Source organism: Lycorma delicatula, chromosome 2, assembly GCF_047948215.1.
Source record: "Lycorma delicatula isolate Av1 chromosome 2, ASM4794821v1, whole genome shotgun sequence".
Classification (NCBI taxonomy): domain Eukaryota; kingdom Metazoa; phylum Arthropoda; class Insecta; order Hemiptera; family Fulgoridae; genus Lycorma; species Lycorma delicatula.
The window spans coordinates 106,312,616-106,339,014 of NC_134456.1; the positions used below are offsets into that span (position 1 = coordinate 106,312,616).

The 26,399-nt window shown below is 30.8% G+C and overlaps 1 protein-coding gene across 1 annotated transcript in view; it reads right to left on the reverse strand.

Annotated features, from left to right (window-relative positions):
• Positions 1-834: 834 nt before the first annotated feature.
• The window catches only part of LOC142320229 (uncharacterized), a 214,176-nt gene continuing 188,611 nt past the window's right edge, over positions 835-26,399 (reverse strand). Inside the window, exon 4 of the mRNA XM_075357927.1 lies at positions 835-991. Within this exon, the coding sequence (XP_075214042.1) occupies positions 835-991 (157 nt within the window). The remainder of the gene's footprint in view (positions 992-26,399) is intronic.

The following is a 26,399-nucleotide window of genomic DNA, read 5'->3' on the forward strand; positions in this document are numbered from 1 at the left end:
CAAAATAAATGGAGAATTCATTCTCACAAACCCATCAATTTATAATAAATTAGTCTCAAAGTTATTTTCAATAAGGAATACACCAATTTATTTTCAGAAACAACTGGGATAAAATAATTACCAAGTATCTTCTAAATATCACAAGTACGCTCATTTGAGCCTGAACTGCTAGAACAACTAGGCAATCATTGATCTAGGAGTTTATTATAAGATTTAGAGTAATAATTTATTATAAGAGTTTATTGTAAGATATTTTTAGTTTATGATTAATTCATCACAAAAACTGAGAGAATACGAAGTTGAAATTTTATAGCTTTGAATATTGCAGCGGGTGTCGTCGGCGGAATGGTTAATTTTAAAAGTATTTCTTTTAGAAGCCGAATAATCTTTTAGTGCCTTTCGTTAATATTAAATAAGAATTTTTAAATAATGAAAACAGATTTGACTTAAGATGATGAGGAAAAATTATAATGTAAAGGGAAGGAAGTAAAATATTCATTTCAAATTAAATTAACTCAGGAAAAGAAGAAAAAATAAAACAACAAAAAAAAGAAAAGACTTCTTTTAGGTTTATAATTAACAATTTAAGATATGAAATCTATAACAAGTCTTAAATAAAATATCTATAATTCTTTTATAAATAATAATCATAAAAAATACTTTGTACAAAATGTTAATAATATTGAAAAAAGGATATTAGTTACCACACAATATAATCTATGTTATTACAATAAAAACAAAATTATTTTATAATCGAAACAAAAAAAAATTAAGTTATTAAATTATATACACATAAATTTTACACTGTAAAAAACACACACGAATTTATTTTTATTAAAATGAATTGAGAATTTTCCCTAACTGACTAGTAGTATATATACACATGCTATAAGCTTTAGCACAAATTTCAGAGTTTTTACTTTTTTCACCCAATAGTACAGCTCGTTTAAATGCTTTGTGCCCCTTATCGTCAATTACGAAAGAGTTGGACCTGAAAAAAAATAAGAAAAAAAATTAAAATATAGAAAATTAGACATAAAAATTAAGTATTAAGTAAATGAACTAATAAGAAGACTTTATGTTCATCAGTAGAGAAAACGAATGCAGTTCCAACGCAACCCAACGGGTTGGTCTAGCGGTGAACTCGTCATCGCAAATCACCTGATTTCGAAGTCGAGAATTGTAATGTTCAAAGCCTAGTAAAGGCAGTTACTTTTATACGGATTTGAATACTTCATCCGCGAATAGTGGTGTTCTTTGGTGGTTGGGTTTCAATTAACCACACATCTGAGGAATGGTTGACCTTTTTTTTAACCTTAAAAAAAGGGGTCCACCGTTAGGGTATTGCTTGAGAAGATGAGATGAATGATTCGTAGCGTGTGTGAAAATGCCGTGCCTGACTGGGATTCGAACCCGAAACTTCCAAATGAAAGGCCGAGACGCTACCATTTGCGCTACGGAGGCCGGCACTGCACAATTTTACTGAAAATATTTTTTTTCTTCTAATCAGCTTTATTTACAACTGGCATTCTAAAATACATTTCGAAACAATAAATAAATGGAATGAGTAATGATGACAATAATAAAGACCATCCAATGACGCCCTCGTTAGATACAAACATTATAAAACATAAAAAATCTTAAATACAGTACTTCATGAAAACAAAACAGTAGATAAAAGTAACAAAAATAAAAATAAGCAACAATAAAACGACAAACAAGGATAAGAGATAGCTTATTTTAAGAATGTATTAAGGGGCAAAACAATAATAATAATAAATGCGTTAATGGAAATATAATAATGATGCTTGACAACCAGTATCAGAATATTAGAATGCCAGAAAAGTAGCAACGTCAATAGGTAATAATTTTCTTAGAATATAGACTAGTAACAATGACGATAGATACACAGAGCCGTAAAAACGCTAATACGTATACTGAACACAACCCTGCAGCCCTGCACACTTTTCCAAATTACTAAAAATATAGAACGGTATACAACACCGAAGTAGTACGACATAACTAATGTTATCAGCAACAATTCAAGTTATGAGACTTGTTACGAATCACTGAGACCCAGCACATTTTCAGCCGTCTAACGACGCTACTTTTATCAAAAATGTTTAAACTTAATGGTTGTCATATGTATTAAGCCGTCGTGATATGAAACTCCTGCTCAATCTCCGAACTTCCTCCTATACGTAGGAGATCTATATAGATAGTCTAGAATCTCTTTGTTGAGAACCACGGTACCTTCGTTATAACACTCAAGATTTTATTTTGAAATCATTGGATCACCGTAATGTTATTGACACAACTCGTTTCCCACAGTAGTATACAGTAAGTCAAAATTGGTTTTAGAAACACTGTGTATATCAATAATTTATTTGAGAAAGACAAGTTAGAATTCTACCCAGTAACCATTTTAAACGCATAAACCTAATCTTAAATTCTTTCTTCTTTTCCTTTACGTGATCCCTCCAAGTAAATCGACGATCAAATTACATATCTAGGAACCGAACTGTGCTCACTCGGGGATAAGAGTATATCTAGCTGTACCCGAGGGTAATCACCTCTCCTCATGGTGAATATCACATGAATAAACTTAGCTGAGTTGACCCTTATCTTCCACTTACATATACTTTCGTCTATGAGGTCCTAAAAAGATATTAGCTTTCTGATGACCAGGGCCGCATCGCTATTACTAGGATTGCGTAGTCACCTGCAAAGGAAGCAACTGTGACAAGGTCCACAGTAAAGTCACATATAAAATCGGGTACAGGACTGAACTTTGAGAAAAAATGAATACGTAGTTGAGTCGAATCAGTATAACTTATTTAATCAAGGAGTTAGTTTTGCCTTTTACTTAAAAAAGTTAATTATATCTGTGCTAACACAACAAAGCGATTCTTCCTTAGCATGTCACAAGTTATCCATTGTATACTCGCAATAGATTTATCATTATAAACGTTTTACACATATGAGTAAAGAGGCCAACCAATGTGTACTTAATTTTTTTTTCTTGATAGAAAGAAATATATTAAATTGTTGATTTATACTATATATCTCAGAATTTGTTGTAGAAGTGTTGCGTACAAAGCAATTGAAATACAAGCAGTGCAAGTCTAAGTTGCTTTCTTTACTAGTAAGTATGTTTATTATACAGTCAGTTCCTGCGGTGAAAAGGATGGGGATATATCTTTTAAAATCTGAATATAATCCGGATTTCTGTACGTTTTGTGTTGATCGAACAGTATATTCGGATGAATGACGAAATCTACAAACAACCACTTCTCTTCTCACTTTCACAAGTAAATCTGGCATGAAATGTTTTTATTTATGTATGTACAAAGATACATACATAAATAATATGTTAAAAGCAAACAAAAAAGTTATTTTTTAATGAAATTTTTTATCAGATGGAATATTTTTATTTACCAAGTATTAAAATAAATTTAAGTGTAAAATATATATTCGTCTATATAAAAAAAAAAGACAACCTAAAATTTTTTTTCCGAGGAGGGGTAATATTATGTAGACACCATGTGGTCTGATACACATAGTAGTCTGGGACTCTCCTTTGTCTTGTCTTCATCCGCGCCTCCATCGCTGGCCCTACGCCTCGAACTTGTCGGGATCCTGGGTGTTTTATTTTTTTTTTTTACTTCCATCTCTCGGGACCGGGAACGTGCCTCAAGGGAGACTCGGAGGTGTGATTCACCCCTGGACATTTTCCGCCAGCTTGGTACGGATGATCTTAACCGACATCGTGTACACCGCCAGCCACGATCGTTCGGTCTGAATCATAATCCCAATGATCTCTGGGATAAGCACGCCGAATTCTACCCTGCATGCTTCCCATTGCTGTAGGAACCGATTGCACACGAACACCATGTGTTCCACGGTGTTTTTGTTCCCGCAATAATCGCAATCCGCGAAGGGTCTTAGCGTCCGCACGCACAAGTATGCCTTGAAACTGCGTTCAGAGCGAACAACCTAGTTTGCTTTCTCTTAATCTTCTTTCTATTAATATGCTCTTTTCCAATTTTACAATCCCATTTTCTGAGTCTTAATTTGTATCTTTTATGTTTTGGGACGAGCATAAATAAATATGGATGAGTATACACAAAAATACGATAATAAAAAATTCTGATTTTAAAATATCAACGAATTTTGAAGTTTTAACAAGAGGTTTTTGTAAGGGTATATATTGTGTAAATTTTCCTGTGCGTAATCTTCAAGCGCTTAACGACAGGACAAATTTCAAACAAGTGAAATTTTTGTCATTACACTGAAAATATATATTTCTTATTTTGAAAATACATAAGATTCGTATAATTAGTTATTAAAAAAAATTGCGGCTATAATTTGTTTTTTCAAATTTTCCACAATTATTTCTCAAATAGTTTAACACGAAATTCGTAGGGGTATACACGCATGGAAAACTTAGCATGAATTTCTTTTGTTCCATGATGGAAAAAAAATTATATTTTTACATTTTAGGTCGAAACTATATTACGGTAAATAAATTACAATAAAAAATCGATGTTATTTTCAGATAACACAGTTTGATAACATACTGTATGAATGAATTTTTTTAAATAAATTTTTTGCTCTTTTCTCGTAATTTTTTTTTGTTTTTATAGTGAAAGAGAAAGTTTCTTTACTTTTAGTTATGGATACATTTAAAGATAATTAAAAATATATTCTGTAAAAGTCTTCAATTACTAAGAAACTAGGTAACCTAAAACTACGAATTTCAAAAATTGTGAATTTTGGAAATTTTTTTGTAACACGAGTATATATATGCCAAATTGTTAGTTTTTAAGTCATTATAAAATTAGTATCTTTTTAATGCAGAAAACTTGTTTTTAAACAACCTATATGTCAATCATAGACAATTCGTAAACATTAATAAGATGTTATACTTGAGAACTACAGTTTTTTCATAGTGCATTTGCTTCTTAAAGATAAGCATGATAATTATATATACTGTATGTACTAATTATATGTTGTTTAAAATCAGTTTTTACAAGAATATGGAAATGAAATGTACGATACAGCAAAAATATCCACTTTAACGTGAATTATATAAATAAAAGTTTTGTTATTGTTGTTATTATTATTATTACTATCCTTTTTTATTTAATACATTAATACTATAAAACTAAATAAATATTATATTTTGTTCACAAACTAATCGGTTATTCTTCAAAGTAAAAAGACACGATGTTCCTGATATCTGAAATCCATTAAAATACATAATTTTTTTTTTTTTTACATTAAATCTATATATATAAAAATGTTAAATTCGTTTGTGTACGGCTTCAAAAACTCAAATTTTAGCACGGTATATAATCCGCATCAAGGATTGTTTTCATCTATTTTTAATAAATCGTCTATCTATTTTTAATTTGTACAGTTTTTTAATAAATAAGAGGCTAATAAATCAGATGGAAATGTAAACAAAGGAAAACCAATCAGATCAATGCAAGATGGCCGCTGTCAAACACAACGACCAATCAAAAAGAGCACGTCTGACCGTTACCAATGTAAACAAAATCACAACTGATTAACTAACAAATTTCTTTGAATTATATATAACAGCTAAAACATCTGTATTTTATTAAAAAAAAAAAAAAAAAAAAACACCAAAACAAAAGGAAAAGCCACCAAGAAGGATGAATTACAGTATATAAATTAAAACACCAAACTTTCTTATAGCCCAGATAGACTTAAGACTGTGCAAACAAAAAAAATTCGAAATAAACAAATACACAGAAAATAATATCCCTATATAATGACCAAAAAATACTTTGTTAGGTTATTTTTTTACATATATATGACCAAACAATCGTTTTTTGGTCATTAAGCGTTTTTTCCTATGTAAAAGCATAGAACAAAACATAAATAGTAACACTGAAACCACACAACTAAGTATTCGTTTTTTTTTTTTTTGTTTTTTCTAACCTCCGAAACCACCGTTATGCATTGCTTCAGATGATGATATGAATGATTTACAGCGTATGAAAATGCCATCCCTGACCGAGATTCCAACTCGGAACCACCGGATTAAAGTCCGAGAAGTTACCACTCGCGCCACGGAGGCCGGCAAACATATTCTTTAGGAGCCGAATAAAAACATGACTTACCAATATGGCGTTGTGTATCAAACCAATTTTATGCGGAATATAATTACTTTTAATACGCGAAACCCTTTGCAATGATTGAACATTAACTTAAACCTCTTCAAAAATTGTTTCTTTTGAACTAAGCCACATTTTGATATCATTTTTTTTCTATAACACAACTGGAATACTTTCCGTTTAAGACAATAACCGAATTGTCTTCCAAAGAACATAATACACCGCTAAACTATTTCAAAATAATTCAAATTCGTGTAATTTTTTTTACGAATCGCGTTTTTATCAAAATCTCACCTTTTTCACAATTGACCTGCGGGGTTTTGTTTTCTTTGGAGACCGTAATTCATTAGTAGATTCATACTCGAGAATCACGTTGTATACTGAAGCAGCACAACTTCTACTTACGTTAGCAGTCTATTAACATCTGCAATCAACGCCGTTTAATTTGTAAGCATTACTCTGCTTTTGTAAGCATTTAAAATGATGTGTTTTTTCGCACGACAAGGGGTTATTTTCGCTGCCCACAAATCTTTATATATAAAAATGTTAAGTTCGTTTGTGTACGCTTCAAAAACTCAAAATGTTCTGCACCGTTTGAGCTCAAATTTTAGCACGATATATAACCCGCATCAAAGATTGTTTTTATCTATTTTTCGCATTAGTCACATACCCGCGACCGCGAGAAAACAGTTTTTTTAACGGTCAGCTGTATACCAGTGACCGCGACATCTGCGGAAGCGAGGGGAACACTCGCCATACTAGCTAACGACAACCGCAGTCACATGTGAAACAATACCTGTTCCCAATTACATTGTTTATTAACAAAAAAAAACAACGTATCCACTTACATCTGATTCAGATTATTATGCAATCTGAATTAAATATTCACTTTAATCGAGGTACTTTTGTGTGATCGTGTCGTGATTGAGATGCGCCTTTCACCAAGCTCTGAATTTATTAGAAAATGACCAGCAGTGGGATATATGTATTAATAACGCGTGCAACACTGCACATCCAAACCAAATTCGCGCATTATTCGCAATTATATTGACCGCTTGCTTCCCTTTATCTCCCACAGAGTTATGGGAAAGATATCAATCGCATATGGCTGAGGATATTTTGCATTGAGTACGCCTAGAAAATACCAATATGACCATGGAATTTACAGAAGGCATTTACAACGAAGCATTGATAAATATTAAAGAGAAGTGCTTAGCTATTGCAAATAAAGTTCTTAGTCAATTGGGAATGCCAGCACCCACCCGAGCTGCCATTGCTTCATTTGATGTGGATTTACGCCGTGAACAGAGTTACAACATTGGTGATCTTCAGTCATATGTCCAATCAAACATTCCCAAATTAACGCGTTAACAGAAAGGCATTTATGATCGCATAATGCAAATGATAAATGACGGAGTTGGGGGACCTTCTTCTTGGATGCGCCAGGAGGAACTGTGAAAACAATCCTCATTAGATTGATTCTAGCAACGGTTCGATCAAAAAATGACAATTATCCTGATGCGAAATATAAATCAGCCAAAACTCTGCAACGGCACGCGACTTGCACTTAAGAAATTGATGAATAACGTAGTGGAAGCAACGATCTTAACGGGACCTTTCAAAGGTGAAGATGTCCTCATTCCTCGAATACCCATAATCCCGACCGATACACCATTTTAATTTAAAAGATTGCAATTCCCAATTCGATTGGAATTTGCAATCACAATCGATGAAGCTCAAGGTCAATCTTTAGAATTGTGTGGTTTAGATTTAGATGCGGATTGCTTCACACATGGGCAACTGTATGTTGCGTGTTCCCGAGCCGGCAAACCAGATAGCCTTTATATCTACGCAGACAGTGGAAAAACAAAAAAAAATATTGTATATCCACAAGTATTGCAAAATTAAACTTCTATGAAACGTATGCTTTGTTTTGTTTCTCATTTCTCATCCATGCAACCACAATGTGCCACATCGAAGCGTGGCGGGTAGAACTAGTTTGTTATAGAATTACCAAGTATAAAGCCAGATAAATAATAAGTTACTAAGCCAGATAAATATTGAAATCATCATATACTTCATTCAGAGTTGTAAGTTAAAGGAGCGGTTTTCTCAACGTGTGCGTGTTGAAATCTCTAGAGTTCCTTTATGAACTTATAACTTTTGTGAAAATGAAAACAAAGATTGCTTTGAATGGATCTATAACTTTATGTGTCTTTTGTTTATAACTGTAGAATTACTATAATTTATTATATTTCTGAATCGGTACGCTTTGTTATGTTGTTAATTAGAACCTGAAACGGAATTTTAGCTGGAAGAAAGCCTTGAGAAGCCGATAGTGTTAAAAAATAACTGGTCTAGTCTGCCCTCGAACTATCAAACTTTCCTTCCTCCGCTAACTCTCTGTGACATCGACTACATATATATATCAGCAAAGTATTTGTAAATAATACTCAAATGTTAATTTCCTTTAAGCACAATACCAAAAAAAATATATAGAACATTTTTTTTATTTTAAAATATACGCAATAATATCTAAATAATTGTATTAAGTTTTCTGTACATTAAATCATCAAAGGATAAATACACTCGTAAAATTTATTATAAGTTTTTAAAGATTTGGTTAGGAAGTGTCAAAAAACACCTCCTCATTTATCGTTTATAAATAATTCTATATTGAAACTCAAAATAACCGTGTTAAAGATCAATAAAAGGATATTATTTACGTTCCTAATTTTTATTTTATTTTTTATTGAATGCTAGACTGTGGACACTGGTGTTTTTTTGGTGGTTGATTTTTCGATTAACCACACATCTCAGGAGAAGTCGAACTGAGTCTGTTGCAGACTACATGTTTACTGGTTCATTTATACTTACATTGTAGCTTCGTCAGGACTGGCAAGTCGGTAAAAGTAATTTTATTTGCCTAAGCACACACACCCAGACCCGGCAGTAACCAGAAAACTGTTTTGATAAAACAAACTTGATGTAAAAAAAAACTGTATGCTTAATATTTATATTTTGTTTGGAACAATTTTATATCTCAGCTAAGATAATACTTGACGAAAAGTCAATTCTTTGGTGTGGTGGTATTGCTGCGTCTATAAATAAAGGCTACATAAATTATGACACAATCATTTTGCTACTGGTGTTTCTATTCTACCGGTGTTTGTTTTTCCGGTCTTTGTTTTGTAAACAAAGAAGCAAATTTTAAGAGGAAAACAAAATCAGGTTTCTTTACCATATTAAATAACTTTGTTTTTAATCAATTAGAACCTTAAGGAATGTATTAAAAAAATTTAAATCTTTCTCCTGGATGGTGAAATAGAATGCAGGATTAAACCAAAAGCATTTTTCTTTTAAAGTTCATTTTTACATATTGCAAATTAACTTTTCAAATGTTAAATTTTCATTTAAATTTTATTTTTATTTTCAATTTTTTTTTATATATTAAAATCTATGTAAACAGATTTGGAGATAGCTTGAAAATAAAGTAGGTTAAAAATAAAACTAGTTAGTACAGTAATGCAGGTTTGATTTTTGTACTCTGCGAAGTTTCTTCTGTCATTAAACAAATAATTAATTAATAGTAGACAAATATAAGACACCATCCACTCACTTAACAAACTTATTTTCAAAATTACGATATTAATAGGGTAATATTAATTTTTGTGTCTCTCGGCAAAATTTCTTCTATCATTAAATAAGTAGACAAATAGACACCATCTAAGCACTAAAAAAAACACGTTTATAAAATATTTCTAATGAACTTACTTATTAGATGATATTAATAAGAATATTTTTTCATTACTGCAGTCAAAGTATTGAAATCTCATAATTTTTTTTTTAATTTTTCTTCATAAAAACATTTAAAATAATTAGAAATCTTTTTCTTTGCTTTCAGTTAATCTCTTTTAAAGTAGGTATTAAATTTAAGAAAAAAGAAATTTAAGATTTATGAATTCAGTCTAATTCCAATAATTCACCTGTATCCCTTAATTATTTTTTCTGGCTATATTTCACTGTTAAATTTAGTTTACTAAAATTATGAAAACAATTAATCAATTATAAGAACACAAAAGTTTATTGAAGAAACAAAAGGAAATAAAATAAACTTGTGTTTATTATTATTATTTTTTTTTTTTTTTAACTTTTTACTCGAAAAATTCCTATAATTATAAATTATAATTGTAGGGAAAAATCCCTACAGTTATAATTTCGTAATAAGTAAATATCTCGATCAATAGTAATTTAAATTCACAATAATTTTAATTATAGAAAAGTTTCTTTCTCGCTTTTAGTTATTAGGACATCGGAAAGTGACATTTATATATTAAAAGTGTTTTTAAAAATCGTTAAAAAATTCAGGAATTACTCCCCCACATCGAAATCAGTCCCCAACATCTGTCCGGAAACGCTTTGTTTACCGGATATCCGCCATTTTGTATCTCTAACATTAAAATCTATTTCTCAGGAATGGTTAATTGTGTAGAGCTGAAATTTCGTGTATACTCCTACGTACCTTGAGGAGTTAACTTTTTGATTGGGAAAATGTTCCTGATCCGGCCGTCTCGCCACAAGCGTGTTGCAACGTGCGAGACCGTCCATTAAATTCACATCAACCATTTTTAAGTTAGTATAAATATGATTAGCATTACCTGCTATTGAAAATGATACTGGTAAAAAAATTATTTATTAACTAGTACAGCAGCGATAAATGCATTCACTTGGTCAACAGATGAGACTAAATTGATATTAGTTTTTATTTATGTTTATAACATTGACTTGTTAATTACATCTGTTTTAATGCAAATTATTTCTCAATATTAATATTATTTATTATTATTACATTTTATTGTAATATTTTTAATATTATTAAATTATTATAATTTAATACATGATAACATAATAAAGTTTTTCCAGTTAAGATCGCGTCGATTTATTTAATTTTATCAGGAAGGAAATGAAAACTGGGTTTTTAATCTAGAGTGATTCACTTCAATAAATGTTTGCCAATAACTTTTTTATTTATGCACAGATTTGAATAAAAAGATGTCAATTTCTGTGTCATAAAACGCTTGACATTTTTTGTCAACATAACATTTAAATAAACCAGCGGTTGCAAAGATATTAACAATTGAATAGTTTACATGACGCCATTTTGAAATTGATTGAGAGATCATGATCATTATTATAAGTAAAGTAGATTTATAAGTAAATCTCTAAGTATCCTAAAAATTTCAACACGATAAAACTGAGAAATTTTTATATTAAAAAAACAAAATGGCGGATAGCCGGTAAATTAAGCGTTTCCAAACGTATGTTGATATAAAGTTATTTTCTTTATTTCGATGTGGGGGAACCGTTCCTTGAACTCTTGAAACAGTTTTAATAACCATACTATTATTGAAAGTCAAATGAAATTTAAAAAATATATTATTTAAGATTTTTAATAAAAATTATGAAATAAAATGAAAAAAATATTTTCCAAAATTACAATTCCGATTAGAAGTAAATCGAATATGCTATTCGATTTACCCATCCATCTTCAAAATTAAAAAACTTCTTTTTTACCGAAAAAAAAAAGAATAGGTCCTACCAATTTTATAAATAATTACATACTCAAAAAAAACCTTCGGGATCATTTTGTGTGTCTGTGCGCGCGCGCGCGCGCGCACAGACATAGAGACCTATTCTTTTTTTATTAATTTACGGAAAAGGTTTATGTACATAAGGAACTTAACAAAGCAGAATCACTACACAAAAATTTGTCTGGTTCTCTTAATGTAATCTAATGCTTGTCTGTTATCAAGAGCAAATGTGCATATGCACTCACACACTCACATTTTATCAGTAAATGTACATACGAATACAGCAAATTTGTATACAAATACTTATATAAATCCAGATCACTGAGCAAGGTAATCTTGTGTATAATAGAGGTTGTTGTAAGGACAAATAAACTGCAGGTATAAGTAGACATGAAATTTAGAAAAATAATAATAACAATAATATATTAAATAATTTGTACATTTTTAATCAATTACCACATACCCGGACAAATGGTTTTATCTTTATTGAATCTGAATAATATTTATGTATTTCTTTAAACATGTTTTTAAAAATATATATTAAATTTTATTTATTTGTATTCCTGTTTCTCAATAAACTTGTTTAACCTTGATACTTGGAACACGCTAGACAAGACATTAAACTGGAAATAAAATACCAGGTGATTCAAAAAGTACTTCTCAAATTTAAAAGCGCAAAAAAAAAGTAAATAACTGACAGATTTGGTTGAGGCTTCATTTCATAGTAAAACACATCGCCCCAGCCTGTGAGGCACGAGTGTAGTGTCTCGGCCTTTCATCCAGAAGTTCCTGGTTCGAATCCCGGTCAGGCATGGCGTTTTCACACGCTACAAATATTGTTAATCATCTCTCATTCTCTGAAGTAATACCTAACGGTGGTCGCCTAGATTAGAAAAAAAACACATCAGACTCACGTAGTTCATTAGTACCGAATTCGGCCCCAACAGCGCTGTTACCAGAGTTGTTTCAAAATTTGTAGTCAGAAACTGATGTTTAACGTAATTTTTGTAGAGAGTACAGTAGGGAGCCTCCTAGTACGCATACAATTACCTCTTGGCACCAAATTTTTGATGAGATAGTTTGTTCTATTAAACCTAAGAATTACCAGGACGCCCACGCGTCCCTGTAGCTACTGTGGAACTCAGTCAAAGCTTTGCACGTAGTCCGAAGAAATCAATTCGACATGTGTCACGGGAGACTGGCATTCCAAAACGACTGTTTGGCGTGTATTACGTAAGCGATTGGATTTGAAGCCGTAAAAATTACCCATGGTTCAACACATTACAGATGACGATAAAGTTGTTCGGCTGCAGTCTAGTATGAAAATGATGGAAAGAATTGCAGACGACGATACATTCTTAGATAATGTAATTTAATTAGGTAATTAATAAAAGAGTCAACTTTCACATCAGTGGCAAGATGAACACCCATAACTGCTGATTTTAGAGTAGCAAAAACCCTCATGAAACTTTGCAGCACATTTGTGATAGCCCTAACGCCAATTTTTTTTGTACACTAAGCAAGAAAAGAACTGTACAGCCCGTTCTTCTTCCAGGAGGCAACCGTAAATGGTATCGTTTATACATATTTCAAAATTTTCTAATTCCTAGTTAGACGATGATGACTAAAATAAACGCCATTGCTGTCAGCAAGACGGAACACCACCTCACTACCATCTAGAATTCCGAGATTTTTTTGATATTCGATTCCCAGGTCGGTGGATTGGCCGTGAGGGTCCAATTGCATGGCGAGCCCCGCTTCCTAGATTTGAACCCCCTAGATTATTTCTTGTGGGGTTTCATTAAAGATCAGATTTATGTACCATCTTTTCTTGTTGATCTTGTTGGGCTAAGACTTTGAATTAACACCGTAGCTACAGAGGTAATGTCCGCTATAGTCTGGAATGAAATCGACTTCAGGTGGGATGTATGTCACATTACAAATGGAAACCATATCAAACCAGAGTAAATGTTGGGTGACAATCTTGAAGGGTTTTTGTATGAAATGACACTCAACATCTGTAAGTTATCTGAAAAAATTTTTATATAATTTTAAACTTGTGTGGTTCTTTTTGAATCAGCTGATACAAGGGTATAAAAACAAAATAATCTTCATCAAGCTTGTTAACAATATAGGAGGAATTCTAGTCAATGAAATTGATATATTTTAAAGGATAATAGTATTAATTTAAAAAAAACTGGCAATTGTAGTTCAAGAAAATAAAGAAATTGAAATTAAAATGAGCTCTCACCTGTCAAAATTGGAAGATAAGAAGTGGACAGAACAAGTTACGTTTACTAAACATTCCTACGGAAAAGATAGGTTGTCAGAAGAAACAGTGGGAGGATGATTTGAAAGAGACTGCAGGAATATATTGCCGTAAATTGGGTTTAGACATAGAAGTATGGAATATTAGAAGGAGGCCTATGCTCATTAATAGGTATAGTTTCAAATGTCTAAGTTCAAATAATATTTTGTTAAGTGAAGAAATAATTTAACAAGAAGCTTAAGTTTACTTTCATTTATTTTTTTAATTTACGTATATATATATATATATATATATATCAATTTCTGAAATTCTATTAATTTATGTAAATAAAGTAAAACATTTAAACGGAAATCAAATAAAAAGCTTATTGATTTTATTTACTATTAATTGAAAAAGAACTAAGGAATATGGAAAAAATTAAAATTACGAGAATAAAAGACACGATGGATTAATAAGTAATATAAAAAATTTATGTAGAATATAATAGGTTGAAAATTACAGGTATTTGGAGAAGTTAACTAAAATAAGGAGAAGATAAAAAATTATAAGAATAAATTATAAATAAAAACAAACCATTCATAGAAGTTAACCATTCATTAAAAAAAATCTGCAGTTTAGATCTGGGTTGAAGAAGAAAATGATAACACCAAGCGCACCCAATTAAATTCTACCCACCTAATTTTATATTACTGAATTTGAATGACCACGTCCCTAAAAATTAGATCGTTGAGGTTTAATTGATATCACATTTTCAAAACTGGTTTAATTTTTTAAAAATACAACTATCAGATTAACAAATGTTTACAATCTTTCGAAATTAATAAATGATAATAACTAATTTATTTATATTTTATATAATAATTTTCATACATTCATATTCTGGGGACATCTATCTCCCTGGGAAGGTAAAATTAGCTTGTGTGACGAAATTTAATACACATCATCTCCAAACAAAAAAAATATTAATTTATATTTTGCATCATATTTTTTATATCAATATACGGATTTTTTTCACAGCTATTTTGATTCAATATTCTAATTTCGCAAATGTTTGAAAAATTTTTACATATTTGATCGATAATATTGAGTCACCTGGTAATATTGAATTCGGTTCGTATATTTTATGCTATCGAGATTCATATTATTTAATTGAATTATATGTTGTAGTGATTAAAGTTCCATAATTATAAAACCAGAAGGTACGATATAATTAGTATTTTTTTTCCATTTTACCATTAAGGCTCTATTTTTAAATAAAACTAAATCATATTTAGCAGGCTGGTTAGTTTAACCTAGCTAACCTATAATTGCTTTCTTTGGAAGCTGTTATGGATCAGCTGTCAGCTGATTGAAGTAAAAACAACAGTACGTTAAATCCGAGTGCGAGTGTCCAGACAGAAAAAGAGGACCTTCCATTTGATCTAACACGGATCCTAGAAAATCTTCGCGACGCATGCTTATACTAGACAACATTATACACAATATCAGTGGCGTCATCGATAACACAAAAGACACATCTTGAAGTGGGGAGGGTATTACAAAATCGCGGACGAATTCCTTCCCAAAGCAAAATAACTACGGTAAATAAATCTGACTAGGTATTCTGATAATAACCACTAAACAGCTTTGGGTAATTTCAAAAAATGTAAATATCAATTAGAAAATCATTGACTTGGTTCGGGAACAAGGTCTAATAGGCCACACCTTCATAAGGAAGGATGAACGGGCGATCCGAGTAGTTTTGAAACAGATACATTATTCACTCCCAGTAGATGTTATAAGAGAAGACACTCTAGAGTTATAGAGTTATGGAGTTACACTCTAGAAGTTATGGAGTTATAGAGCCATGGAAACGGAGTCTGGAGTATTGTTAACGCCACACACGAGTGATAAAGAGCCTCTACCAACCTTCTTTGTCAACCTTTAATTACACGGAGACCCAGGGAACCTTCAGACACAGGGAGATCTTTGACCTAAAGTATATAAAGTAAATAGTATAAAATAATAGAAAATAAAATAAAGTGTATAAAATATGTAATTAAAGTATCCGCTTCGAAATATCATGGAGGTCTCCTGGGATAGCATAGTGCACACAATGTCAGCAATATGGACACACTAAATACAATGGCATGCGACCATACAAATACGTAAAGTGCGCAGGTGGTCATAGAACCGTGGACTGTGCTAAGAAGAATTATACTATCCCGGCAACCTGTACACTCTGCTATTCGGGTCATTATGCAAAATAAAAGGGATGTATGGTGTATCAGGAGATCTTGGAAAAGAAAGAGTGAAAAAGATCCGCTTGTGTGAGGAAATACACTCCTCCTACTGGACCACAAGAGGGACCATTTGACATTAGTAAAAGTAACTTCTTTAAATTTGAGGTTGCAAGAAAACTCGAAAAGTCATTCTTTTGATCATCCCCGATCTTAAACCCCGGTTGCAGACACCAACGACTTTGGTGATTCTAGAGGAAAGGATAAAATAGACAACCTAGCAACTAAGATTGTATTCTTAGTGCAACAAATTGGTAATTTGTCTTTCTGACGAAGGTTATTACCAAGATTTATTAAGGGCGAGGTCATTAAAAATTCTGCCGTGAAAAGTCAATGGCCTAGTTAGTCGAAGGGAGGAATTGCTGGTGATGATAGTAAGGGAATCTTTAGACATCACATTTCTTTCTGAAATGCACTTTACTGGCAAAACAATTTCTATGTTAGAGGTTGGTCTACATCACTAATCATCCGAATGATAGAGCAAATGAAGTTACTGCAGTTCTGGTTAAGAATACTTTAAGGCATCACCTGCTTCCAGGTTTTGCACCGACCATATTCAAGTAACCTCAATTGAAATATTGGTCTGGCTTGGACCAGCAGGTTTATCTGGAGTTTACTATCCTTCTCGTTATGCGATCACAGATAACATTAATGATATTTTCGAAATTCTTCGGCATACTAGACCCAGTATGTCTCTCTTTTATTATGAAAAGTGACTGGAACACAAAGCGTGTACTTCGGGGATCTCAGCTTATAACAACTCGAGGAATACTATTAAATACGGCCTTGAAGGATGCTACTGACAAGTTGCGGCTGAATTTAACTCCTGGACTACAGCATATGTACTGGCCTACAGAAGAAACGAAAGTGCCTGACTTATTAAATCATGATATCTTCTCAAGAGTTTCCCTTTTTTAAATCAATGTTGAGAATAATTATGATTGCTCATCCGATCAATCTCCAGTTTTGTTCACCAATAGCACGATAGTTGTAAAGAAGAAGGAATTCCCAGTACTTATAATAATTACAGACTGGCAATCTGGCAATCTTATCAAAGCTGGATGAAAGTCAGCAGTTACTTTGAAATATCCAAATGATATCGATGATGCTACCCAGCAACTGATCTTGATTATGCAGAAGACAGCTTGGTGATAGACTCCCGAGGGTCGGGAAATCACAGACTACCCAACAGAGGTAATGAATTATATTGTCACTAAAAACAAATTTCAGAGAAGGTAGCAATTATACAGGAGGCCTGAAGATAGGACAGTTATGAACAAGGGTGTGCAAGTTAAAAAGCTGATATAGACTATCAAGGAAGAGACGTTCGAACACTACGTGGAAAATTTTTCACCTTTCGAATAGAGATTCGTTGTGGAAAGTCACAAAGAGACTTCTTCAGTTTCTTTTCTACCTTTAAGGAAACCAACTGGATGGGCTCGTAGTGACGGTCAGAAGGCAAAAAACTATTTGCTGAACACCTAACTGAGATTTTTTGGCCAAATGAGATTGAGGGAACAGATTATGTAGAGATTTATATTTCTTAGTTAGTTCAATTATTCTGGGTAACTATACGTAGTTTCACATGGGCAGAAGTGTCGCAAGCGATCGGAAAATTATCAGAGTTAAACAAGGCTTCTGTGTTTAACGTTATTACTAATAATAAGATGCAGTTAGCCCATTTAGGGCCGTGGAATACATAATACGTCTTTTCAATGACATCATTCGGATGACACATTTCTCATGAGAATGAAAGGTGTCATAAATAACGATGGTCCCGAAACCGGCAAACCTGTACATGATGTATCTTAGTATAGGCCTATCAACCTACTACCTAATCTTTCTAAGATCTTTGAGAGGTTCTTTCTCGGACGAATTAAGCCAATTTTAGCCATCAACCACCACCAAATTACACAAGTATTCTCTGTCTAGCATTCGAATCCGTATAAAAGTAGTTACTTTTACCAGGATTTGAACCTCAAAACCTTCAACTTCTAAAATCAGCTATTAAAAAAGTGATTTGCGACGTCGAATTTACCACTAGAGCAATCCGGTGAGCTATGTCTATCTATATGAACACCGTCTATAGATTTTAAGGTTATATTAATCCTATAAAAATAACATTTTTGCTGTTACACCTTTTTAATTCTATTACTTTTAAATTTCTTTCTCCAATGTTAATGTTTTATGACGTTATGTAATTTTAATTTGCATAATTAACAACCTTTTTAAAAAATATCTTATTCTAATTAACCACTCGTCACAGCAATAGTCGCCAGAGTTTATACAATGCTACATGTCACACATATAATCTTTACTTTTTTAGGCCGGGGCTGGTCGCTCATTGTTTACTAGTTGAACAGATTGCAATGTACACATTAAAAAAAAAGAATTATAATCATCTTATTAAAACCTAATAATGTTTCATTATATATATATATATATATATATATATATATATATATATATATATCCATACTTATCTCACTTTTTACTTCCTTGTACGTACAAGGAAATATTGTAATCGTAAAAAATTTCGGTTTTTAGTTTACAACGAAAATATTCATTTTGACTAGTTTCGGCGTGACGTCTGTACGTACGTTCGTACGTATGTATCTCGCGCATAACTCAAAAACGATTAGACGTAGAATGTTGAATTTTTGAATTAAGGACTGTTGTATCATCTAGTTGTGCACCTGCTCTGTTGACTGCAATCGACTGAACCAAAAGTGTCCAAAGAAGCCCCCCCCCCAAAAAAAAATGGACTTTGGGCGTTGTTTTAACTGCAGTAATAAGCCCTAATTGAGACCTTTTCAAGATATATAATAAGTGGTACTTATTTTTATTGGTTCCAGAGTTATAGGCAAATAAAATTTTAATTAATGAAATATTTGGATCTTACAAGGGAAAGACACATCGGTTCGAATCAAACTTCATCTCCTTTTCTTTTTTTTTACTTTTGTTTTAATTATATGTATTGATTTATTAATAATTGTTAACATTTGATTGTAAAAATGTTCTACAATAAATAATTATTCAATAATAACAACAAAAAAAACCCATGTGAACACCACATGACTTCCTTGTACGCCTATTAAATTACATGTACACATTTTTTTTTTTAATGAAAAGCACATAAAATTTTATTTCATTAATAACTTCTGAATATCTTTTCATAATTTTTTTTATTGTTTTTATTGTATTATTTATCGTAATTTTATTTTAATAATCAGAGGTTAATAACTAATTATTAATAAATCAATATACTTAAATTAAAAAAAAGTAAAAAGTAAGGAGATAAAGTCTGACGAACCGATGTGCCTTTCCCTTTTTAGATTCAAATATTTAATTAATTAGAATTTAATTTGCTTATAACTCTGGAACCGATGGAAATTGGTACCAATTCTGTATATAGTTTTAAAGCTCTAAATGAGCGCATATTAATGCAGTTAAAAAATAGTTAAAAATCCATTTTTTTTTCATTTAGGGCTTTTTTGGAAACTTTTAGTTTAGTCGATTGCAATCAAAAGGGAAGTCTCATAACTAGATATTACAACAGTTCTAAATCCAAAATTTCAACATCCTACGACTAATCGTTTTTGCATACGTACGTACAGACGGCACGCTCAAGGTAGTCAAAATGAATTCAGGAATGGCCAAAATGGTTACTTCCGTTGAAATCTGAAAACCGAAATTTTTTGCGATCATAATGCTTCCTTTACTTCATGCAAGGAAGTAAAATCATAAATATTTTAAATAAAAGAGTAATTAAATCTTTTAAGCATCTTTTTTTTTTAAATGTAATTATTTATGTGATAAATACAAATTGGATTTCATTGATTGATATCGATAAAAATGTTTACTTATTAAATAAAATATTTCTTAACTGATTATGATTAACTGATTATGTTAGAAATATATAGAACATAAAAAAAGATATACAGATAGGGAATGATTGTTTAAGTGATTGTACTAAGTTCATACAATTTCACTTAAATGTCAGTTCATGTAACGTTCAGTTAAAAGTTAAAGCGGAGAAACTTTCTTTTATAAAGAAAAATTTAATAGATAGATGACAATATCAGTTAGCCGGTTATGAAATTCGGTTATGAAATCGGTTATAATATCAGTTATGAAAAAAAAGTAACTCCCGACTCCTACCGTTATAACACAGCACTATGAGAAGATAACCTGGCACGTTTACGAGAACGGGTAATGTTGCCGATTTGTTCCGTTCGAAAAGGCCTGGGACTGATGCCGCATCCAAAAATTTATGATTGTTAAGGTTTAAGTCTACTTTACGACGAACCACTCTGGAACTGAACGTTCTTTGATCCACCATCTAAGATATCCTGAGGAAAGAAAAATTTCACCCATTCATGCTCCAACTCCTGCAACACTTAGCGGAAGATGATGCTGATCAAAGGGTAGAAATATATGGGTAGGATTAAGTAGAATGTGAAATTCTCTGTATTAGTACCTTCTGTACTGTTTTCCAATGAGGATAATTTTTACGTGAAAGATAAAGTCAACAGACAAAATCAGCGCTACTGGTCGCAGGAGAACCCCCATTTACATGATCCCTCCGTACAATAAGGGTCTGATCGTGAAATGCTGTGATGTGTTATCTGGAATGATCGTAACATTCACCCGTATGGAATAAAGGAAGTATAGATGGTGAAAAAACAGTTGAAAACACAAAGATTGGCTGACGCATGCATTGGATAACGTCATGAATCGTTTAAACAAGACTGAAACCTAACATACAACGCGAGTGCTATGCGACACTGGTGGGAGGAAACCTTTCCTGAATATTGGATTGGTCGCAGAGAACTGCTGAATGGGCTGCACGGTTACCGGATTTGAGTACAATGGGTTTCTCATTTTGGGGTATCAGAAGTCACAGATATACAGTGCAAAGATTCGCGATGTGGCCCACCTGCACACCTAGATTGAGGCCGAATGTCATAGAGAATCATTATGGTCCCAGGGTGTTGAAAAACCTGAAGTCAAAAGACTTGTATGGAATTCGACGGAGAACGTATTGAACAATTACTATGATTTCGCAAAAGGTTCGGGAATTTTCGGATAATCTGTATTTAAAATAATAATTGTAAAGAATTTATTTTGGTACACTGGAAAGTAAATTAATGAATTAAATTTTTAACAATCTTTCTTTTATAACAATTTACTTTCTCATTAATTGATTTGTTATCACGATTAATAGAAGAGGTCGAATCCATGATGCAACAAATTTTACCAATTTTTTTATTGACTTTTAATTTAATTAAATTTTTATAATTTGTTATATAATTATCCTTTATGTAATGTTTCTTTTTTCCTTTTCTTTTAATAGATAAATTGCACAGCTTTATAATCTATTTAGTGTTACTACACTGACTTGTAAAAGTACGGCTATATGGATTTTAGAGTAAGCAGCATTAGCTTTAGAATATATTGTTCAGAAATATTTAAGTTTTATCTGAAAATAATGATGACAGATTATTTGAAAGAGATTTTATTTTTATTCCAAATAAAGATATGGTGTTAATTTCTTGTATTTGCTCATCTGTAGACAATATACTGCAAAATGTATCTAAATATTTCCCGAATGTTTTCTATGAACAAAAACTTAATTAAAATTGTTGTCCTAAAAAAATATTTCCAGGTATAATCAGATATGTTATCAGACCTCCACCTAGCGTGATACATCTCAAACCTCCTCCCACCTTTAACGAATGACGTAATGATGTAAATGGCTACTAAAATATTCGATTTATTCTTTCAATTAACAGTTTTTCAAGGACATTATTTGCTGGAAAGTTAGATCTTTTATTAATATACAAAGTTACTTATGCCATTGCAAGCTAATAGATGTACAGAATCGCTGGTTTTAAGTAAGTAAACAGGTTATTTTAACTGAATTAAATCACATGTAGGATAGATGTGTAGATGTAGTATAGATCGGTAAATGTGTAGTCTTGAACAAAATCAGGCCAACCCCATTGAGACGTGTGGTTAATTCAAACCCAACCACCAAATTATACCGGTATCCACGACCTGAATAAAATCAACTATCTTTATTAGGATTTGAACCTAAGAACTCTCGAATTTTGTTTTAACGATTTTAATGAAAAAATATTAATATTGAAATATTTTTTTTGATTTTAATTTTGTATGATTTTTAAGAAAACAATTTTTTTTCAGCAGTGAAGATATTTTTAATTCTAATTGTGTCTAGATTTTCCCAATAAATAAAAAGAAGAAATTTGAAATTAAAGACAATTAAATAGTCCAAATAAAAAATCGAAAAGAAAAACGATAAAAATACTAATTTTATTTAGTTTGTTTTACTACAATAATAACCGAATAATAAATAAATAAAAATAACAAAAAAATTATTATTAAATTTTTGGATATTCGCTTTGTTATAAAATGCAGTATTAAAATAAATTATTGAAATTAATTCTTTTTTGGGTTTTTTTTTATTTAACTGATTAATAAATTCACCACAGAAGCTTACGGGGAAGCTTGATGTGAGAATATGAATACGGAAATTTGTAGTATGAAAATTGCCATTCCTCACTGGGCCCCGAATCCAGAAAGCTGCATAGGATATCAGAAGAATCCCGGAGTATTCATAAATTTATTAAAAAAAACTAGTTTAATGCTTATTTTTATACTTATCAATCAGATAGATACAGAACTAAAAATTTGTCGTTAGAAATTTTTTTAACGTTTTTTTAATAATGTTTATACAAAATACTTTTTTCCACAATATTTCTACAACCAAAAAAAAATTTAAATAAAATAAATAATTCTGATTAAGAAGTTTCAAGTCTACATTACTTTTGAAACAAATTGTAAATTTTTACGCATAATTTCAATAAAATAATATCAATATAACTATGCAGGCTACACGTAAACGCAACAACAAGGGATAAATGACTTAATAAAAAGTTTTTTCCAGTTTTTAGAGGAAGTAAATCTTACTTGGAACTGGTTATCCTTCCCAATAACAAAAAAACAGAAATAGCAAAGGCGAAACGTAAAACATGAAACATAATCTTTACTATCCACATTTTCTTTTAATTATAAATTATATTTATATGTTTGTAGGATAATTTAAATTATGCACTCTTTATTTCATTTTAATTTTTCAATGTAGATTCATAATTTTTTTCTAAATTTCATTACAATATTTTTATTACACTGGTTATCATTTTTAAACTTGAAAATAGATTTCGATGGCCTCGTAGTTAAACAGTTTTAAATATTCTGTTACTAATTTTTCTTTCTTATCTCGCGTTAATCAAACTATTACTATTTTATTTAGTTAAAGTAAAATTTGTCCGAATATAAAGAAAAACTACAGGACTGAATTGATAATGTTGACTTTTTTCCTTCCCATCAAAATATTTATAATAAAATCCACATCTTCCAGTTTCTTAGAGTTCTTGTCAAAAAAAAATCCAGTTGAAGGTCTTCCACTTCGTGCTTTCAAAGTATTATCATTTATTTCCTTTTTTTCTGGATTTAAGAATTTTTTTTTTTTGGAAATTTATATATAAGCACTCTTTTCCTAGCCAATCTTAAGGGTATAAAATATAGATTTTCCAGCCACAACATTATAAAAAATAAAAAAAATTATTTTAAATATATTTATTTTATAATTTTTGTTTTGTTTTAAGTCATTTGACTGGTTTGATGCAGCTGTCCAAGATTCCCTATCTAGTGCCGGTCATTTCATTTCGGTATACCCCCTACAGCCTACATCCCTAACAATTGGTTTTACATATTCCAAACGTTGCCTGCCTGCACAATTTCTCCCATCTACCTGACCCTCCAATATCAAAGCAATTATTCCAGGATGCCTTAAGATGTGGCTTGTAAGTCTGTCTCTTCTTTTAGCTACATTTTTCCAATTGCTTCTTTCTTCATAAATTTGCCGCAACTCCTATTCATTTGTCACTTTATCCATCCACCTGAATTTTAACATTCTCCTGTAAAATCACACTTCAAAAGCGACTGATCTTTTTTTCTCAGGTACTCCAATAGTCCAAGTTTTACTTCCACATAAAGCAATGCTCCAAACATATACTTTCAAAAATGTTTTCATGATTTTTAAATTCATTTTTGATGTACGCAAATTATATTTCTGACTGAAAGCTCGTTTTTCCTGTCCTATTCGGTATTTTATATCGCTCTTGTTTCGCCCATCTTTAGTAATTAAACTTCCCAAATAACAGAATTCTTGCACCTCCATAATCTTTTCTCATCCTATTTTTATATTCAGTATTCAGCTATATTATTTCCACAAAATTTCATTAGTTTCGTTTTGTTCTTGTTTATTTTCATGCATAAGTCTTCATCCATGCCAGTCATTGTTTTATCTAAATCTTTTTCACTCTCAGTTAAAATTACTATATCAGCAAATCGTAGCATCTTCATCTTTTCACTTTGCACTGCTGCTCCGGATCTAAACTGTTAATACAACTTTATAAAAATCTTAATAAGATATTTGTTTATTCATTATATTTATCATTTATTAATAACAAAATGAACATTTACAAGCATTTATTCTTTTTTAAATATTATGTCGTACCTAAAAAGAAAATATTTAATATTTAAAATAGAATAATAATAATAAGGAAAAAACTATAAATTTAAAAATATCATTATATTTTACAAACCCAAGACCAAATTAATTTCAGATGGTAAATATTATCCTTTGTTTAAATATTAATTTATAAAGAGCTATTAAATGAAAATAAAAAAAAGATGCTATAAAAAACTATAAGTCCACACTTACATATTGTGATTAAAAAAAATAAAATTAGAAAAATGCAATTAAAAAATACCAGAAAACAATAATTCTGTAAACAGACAAAAAAAATAATGCATATATACGTATTTGAATTTACTCCTTTCATTCCTGTAAAATTATTTTCCTACATGTACTAAGGTAAAGGTAATGACGTCATTAAAATGAATTCTAGGTCATGATATTTCAGGCTCATGTAAATTTAAGATAGCGGAGAAATTAATTTACGCAGCATATTTTGTTTTTCTTTTCCTAATTATATCAGTCATGTTCTAAATTAATTTTTATTGGTTGAAAAATTAATGAGAAAATAAATTAAAAAGAAACTTATTATTTGAAAAATATAATTGAAACCAGTGAAATTTAACAGTAAAATAATCAAAAGTTTTAATTTTACATTTTTAATGGACAAAAAAAAGGTGAAAATTTTCATTTCGACTGTATGAATTTTCTATTTTATGTATTCAAGCCTCAACTTTTATAATCTATAAAAACATACAAAAATTAATTCAAGAAAATTAGTTCGGAAATTAAAATGAAAAAATAATATATTTTGTCATTCCTAAGAGTCTTAGCTCAAGTTCGGTTCATACAAAACCGGTATTATATATATCTTGTGAATCACCATTTCCATATGTGCAGTATCTTCTGTTAACCAAAAAAGGAAACCAACACTAGGAAATAACTACCGAAACAGTAAAAAATTTTCTGTTTTTTATATTACTTTTGACTGAAGTGGGCCCTAAATTAAGAGTTATAAGGTTATTTTAAGTTGTTTAGTTTCAATTTCGGTTCAACTTTAAAATTAATATAATGTAATGAAAAATAATAAAGAGAAAGAAAAACTAATAAAACTCAGGTTAATTAAAATAAGTTATTTAAATAAAATGTAACATTTATTTTTCAACAATTTATTAGATCCAACTAAGAACAGTGATTATCATATTTACAAAAAAAAAGAACCTAAAATAATTAGAATAAATTGGGAGTATTTTAATTAAAGTTAAAGTTACGACCCAAGAAGTGGTAATTACATCAAGATTATATAATATTCTAAAACTTGAATAGTAATGTTAAAGTTTTACAAACTCACATCTTTAATGTAAGATCTCTAACTGATGTCAAACTTAGTTCGTACAGTGGTCGCCTAACAAAAACACCAGAGGGAGTACTTCTAACTATTCACTGGGCAAACTACTGTAAGGGTCGGTAAAAGTAGTTGAAAGCAGAGAACCAAACGGGTTAAACGTTAATGGAAGGATTCATAATAATAAATAATTAAGAATTTCA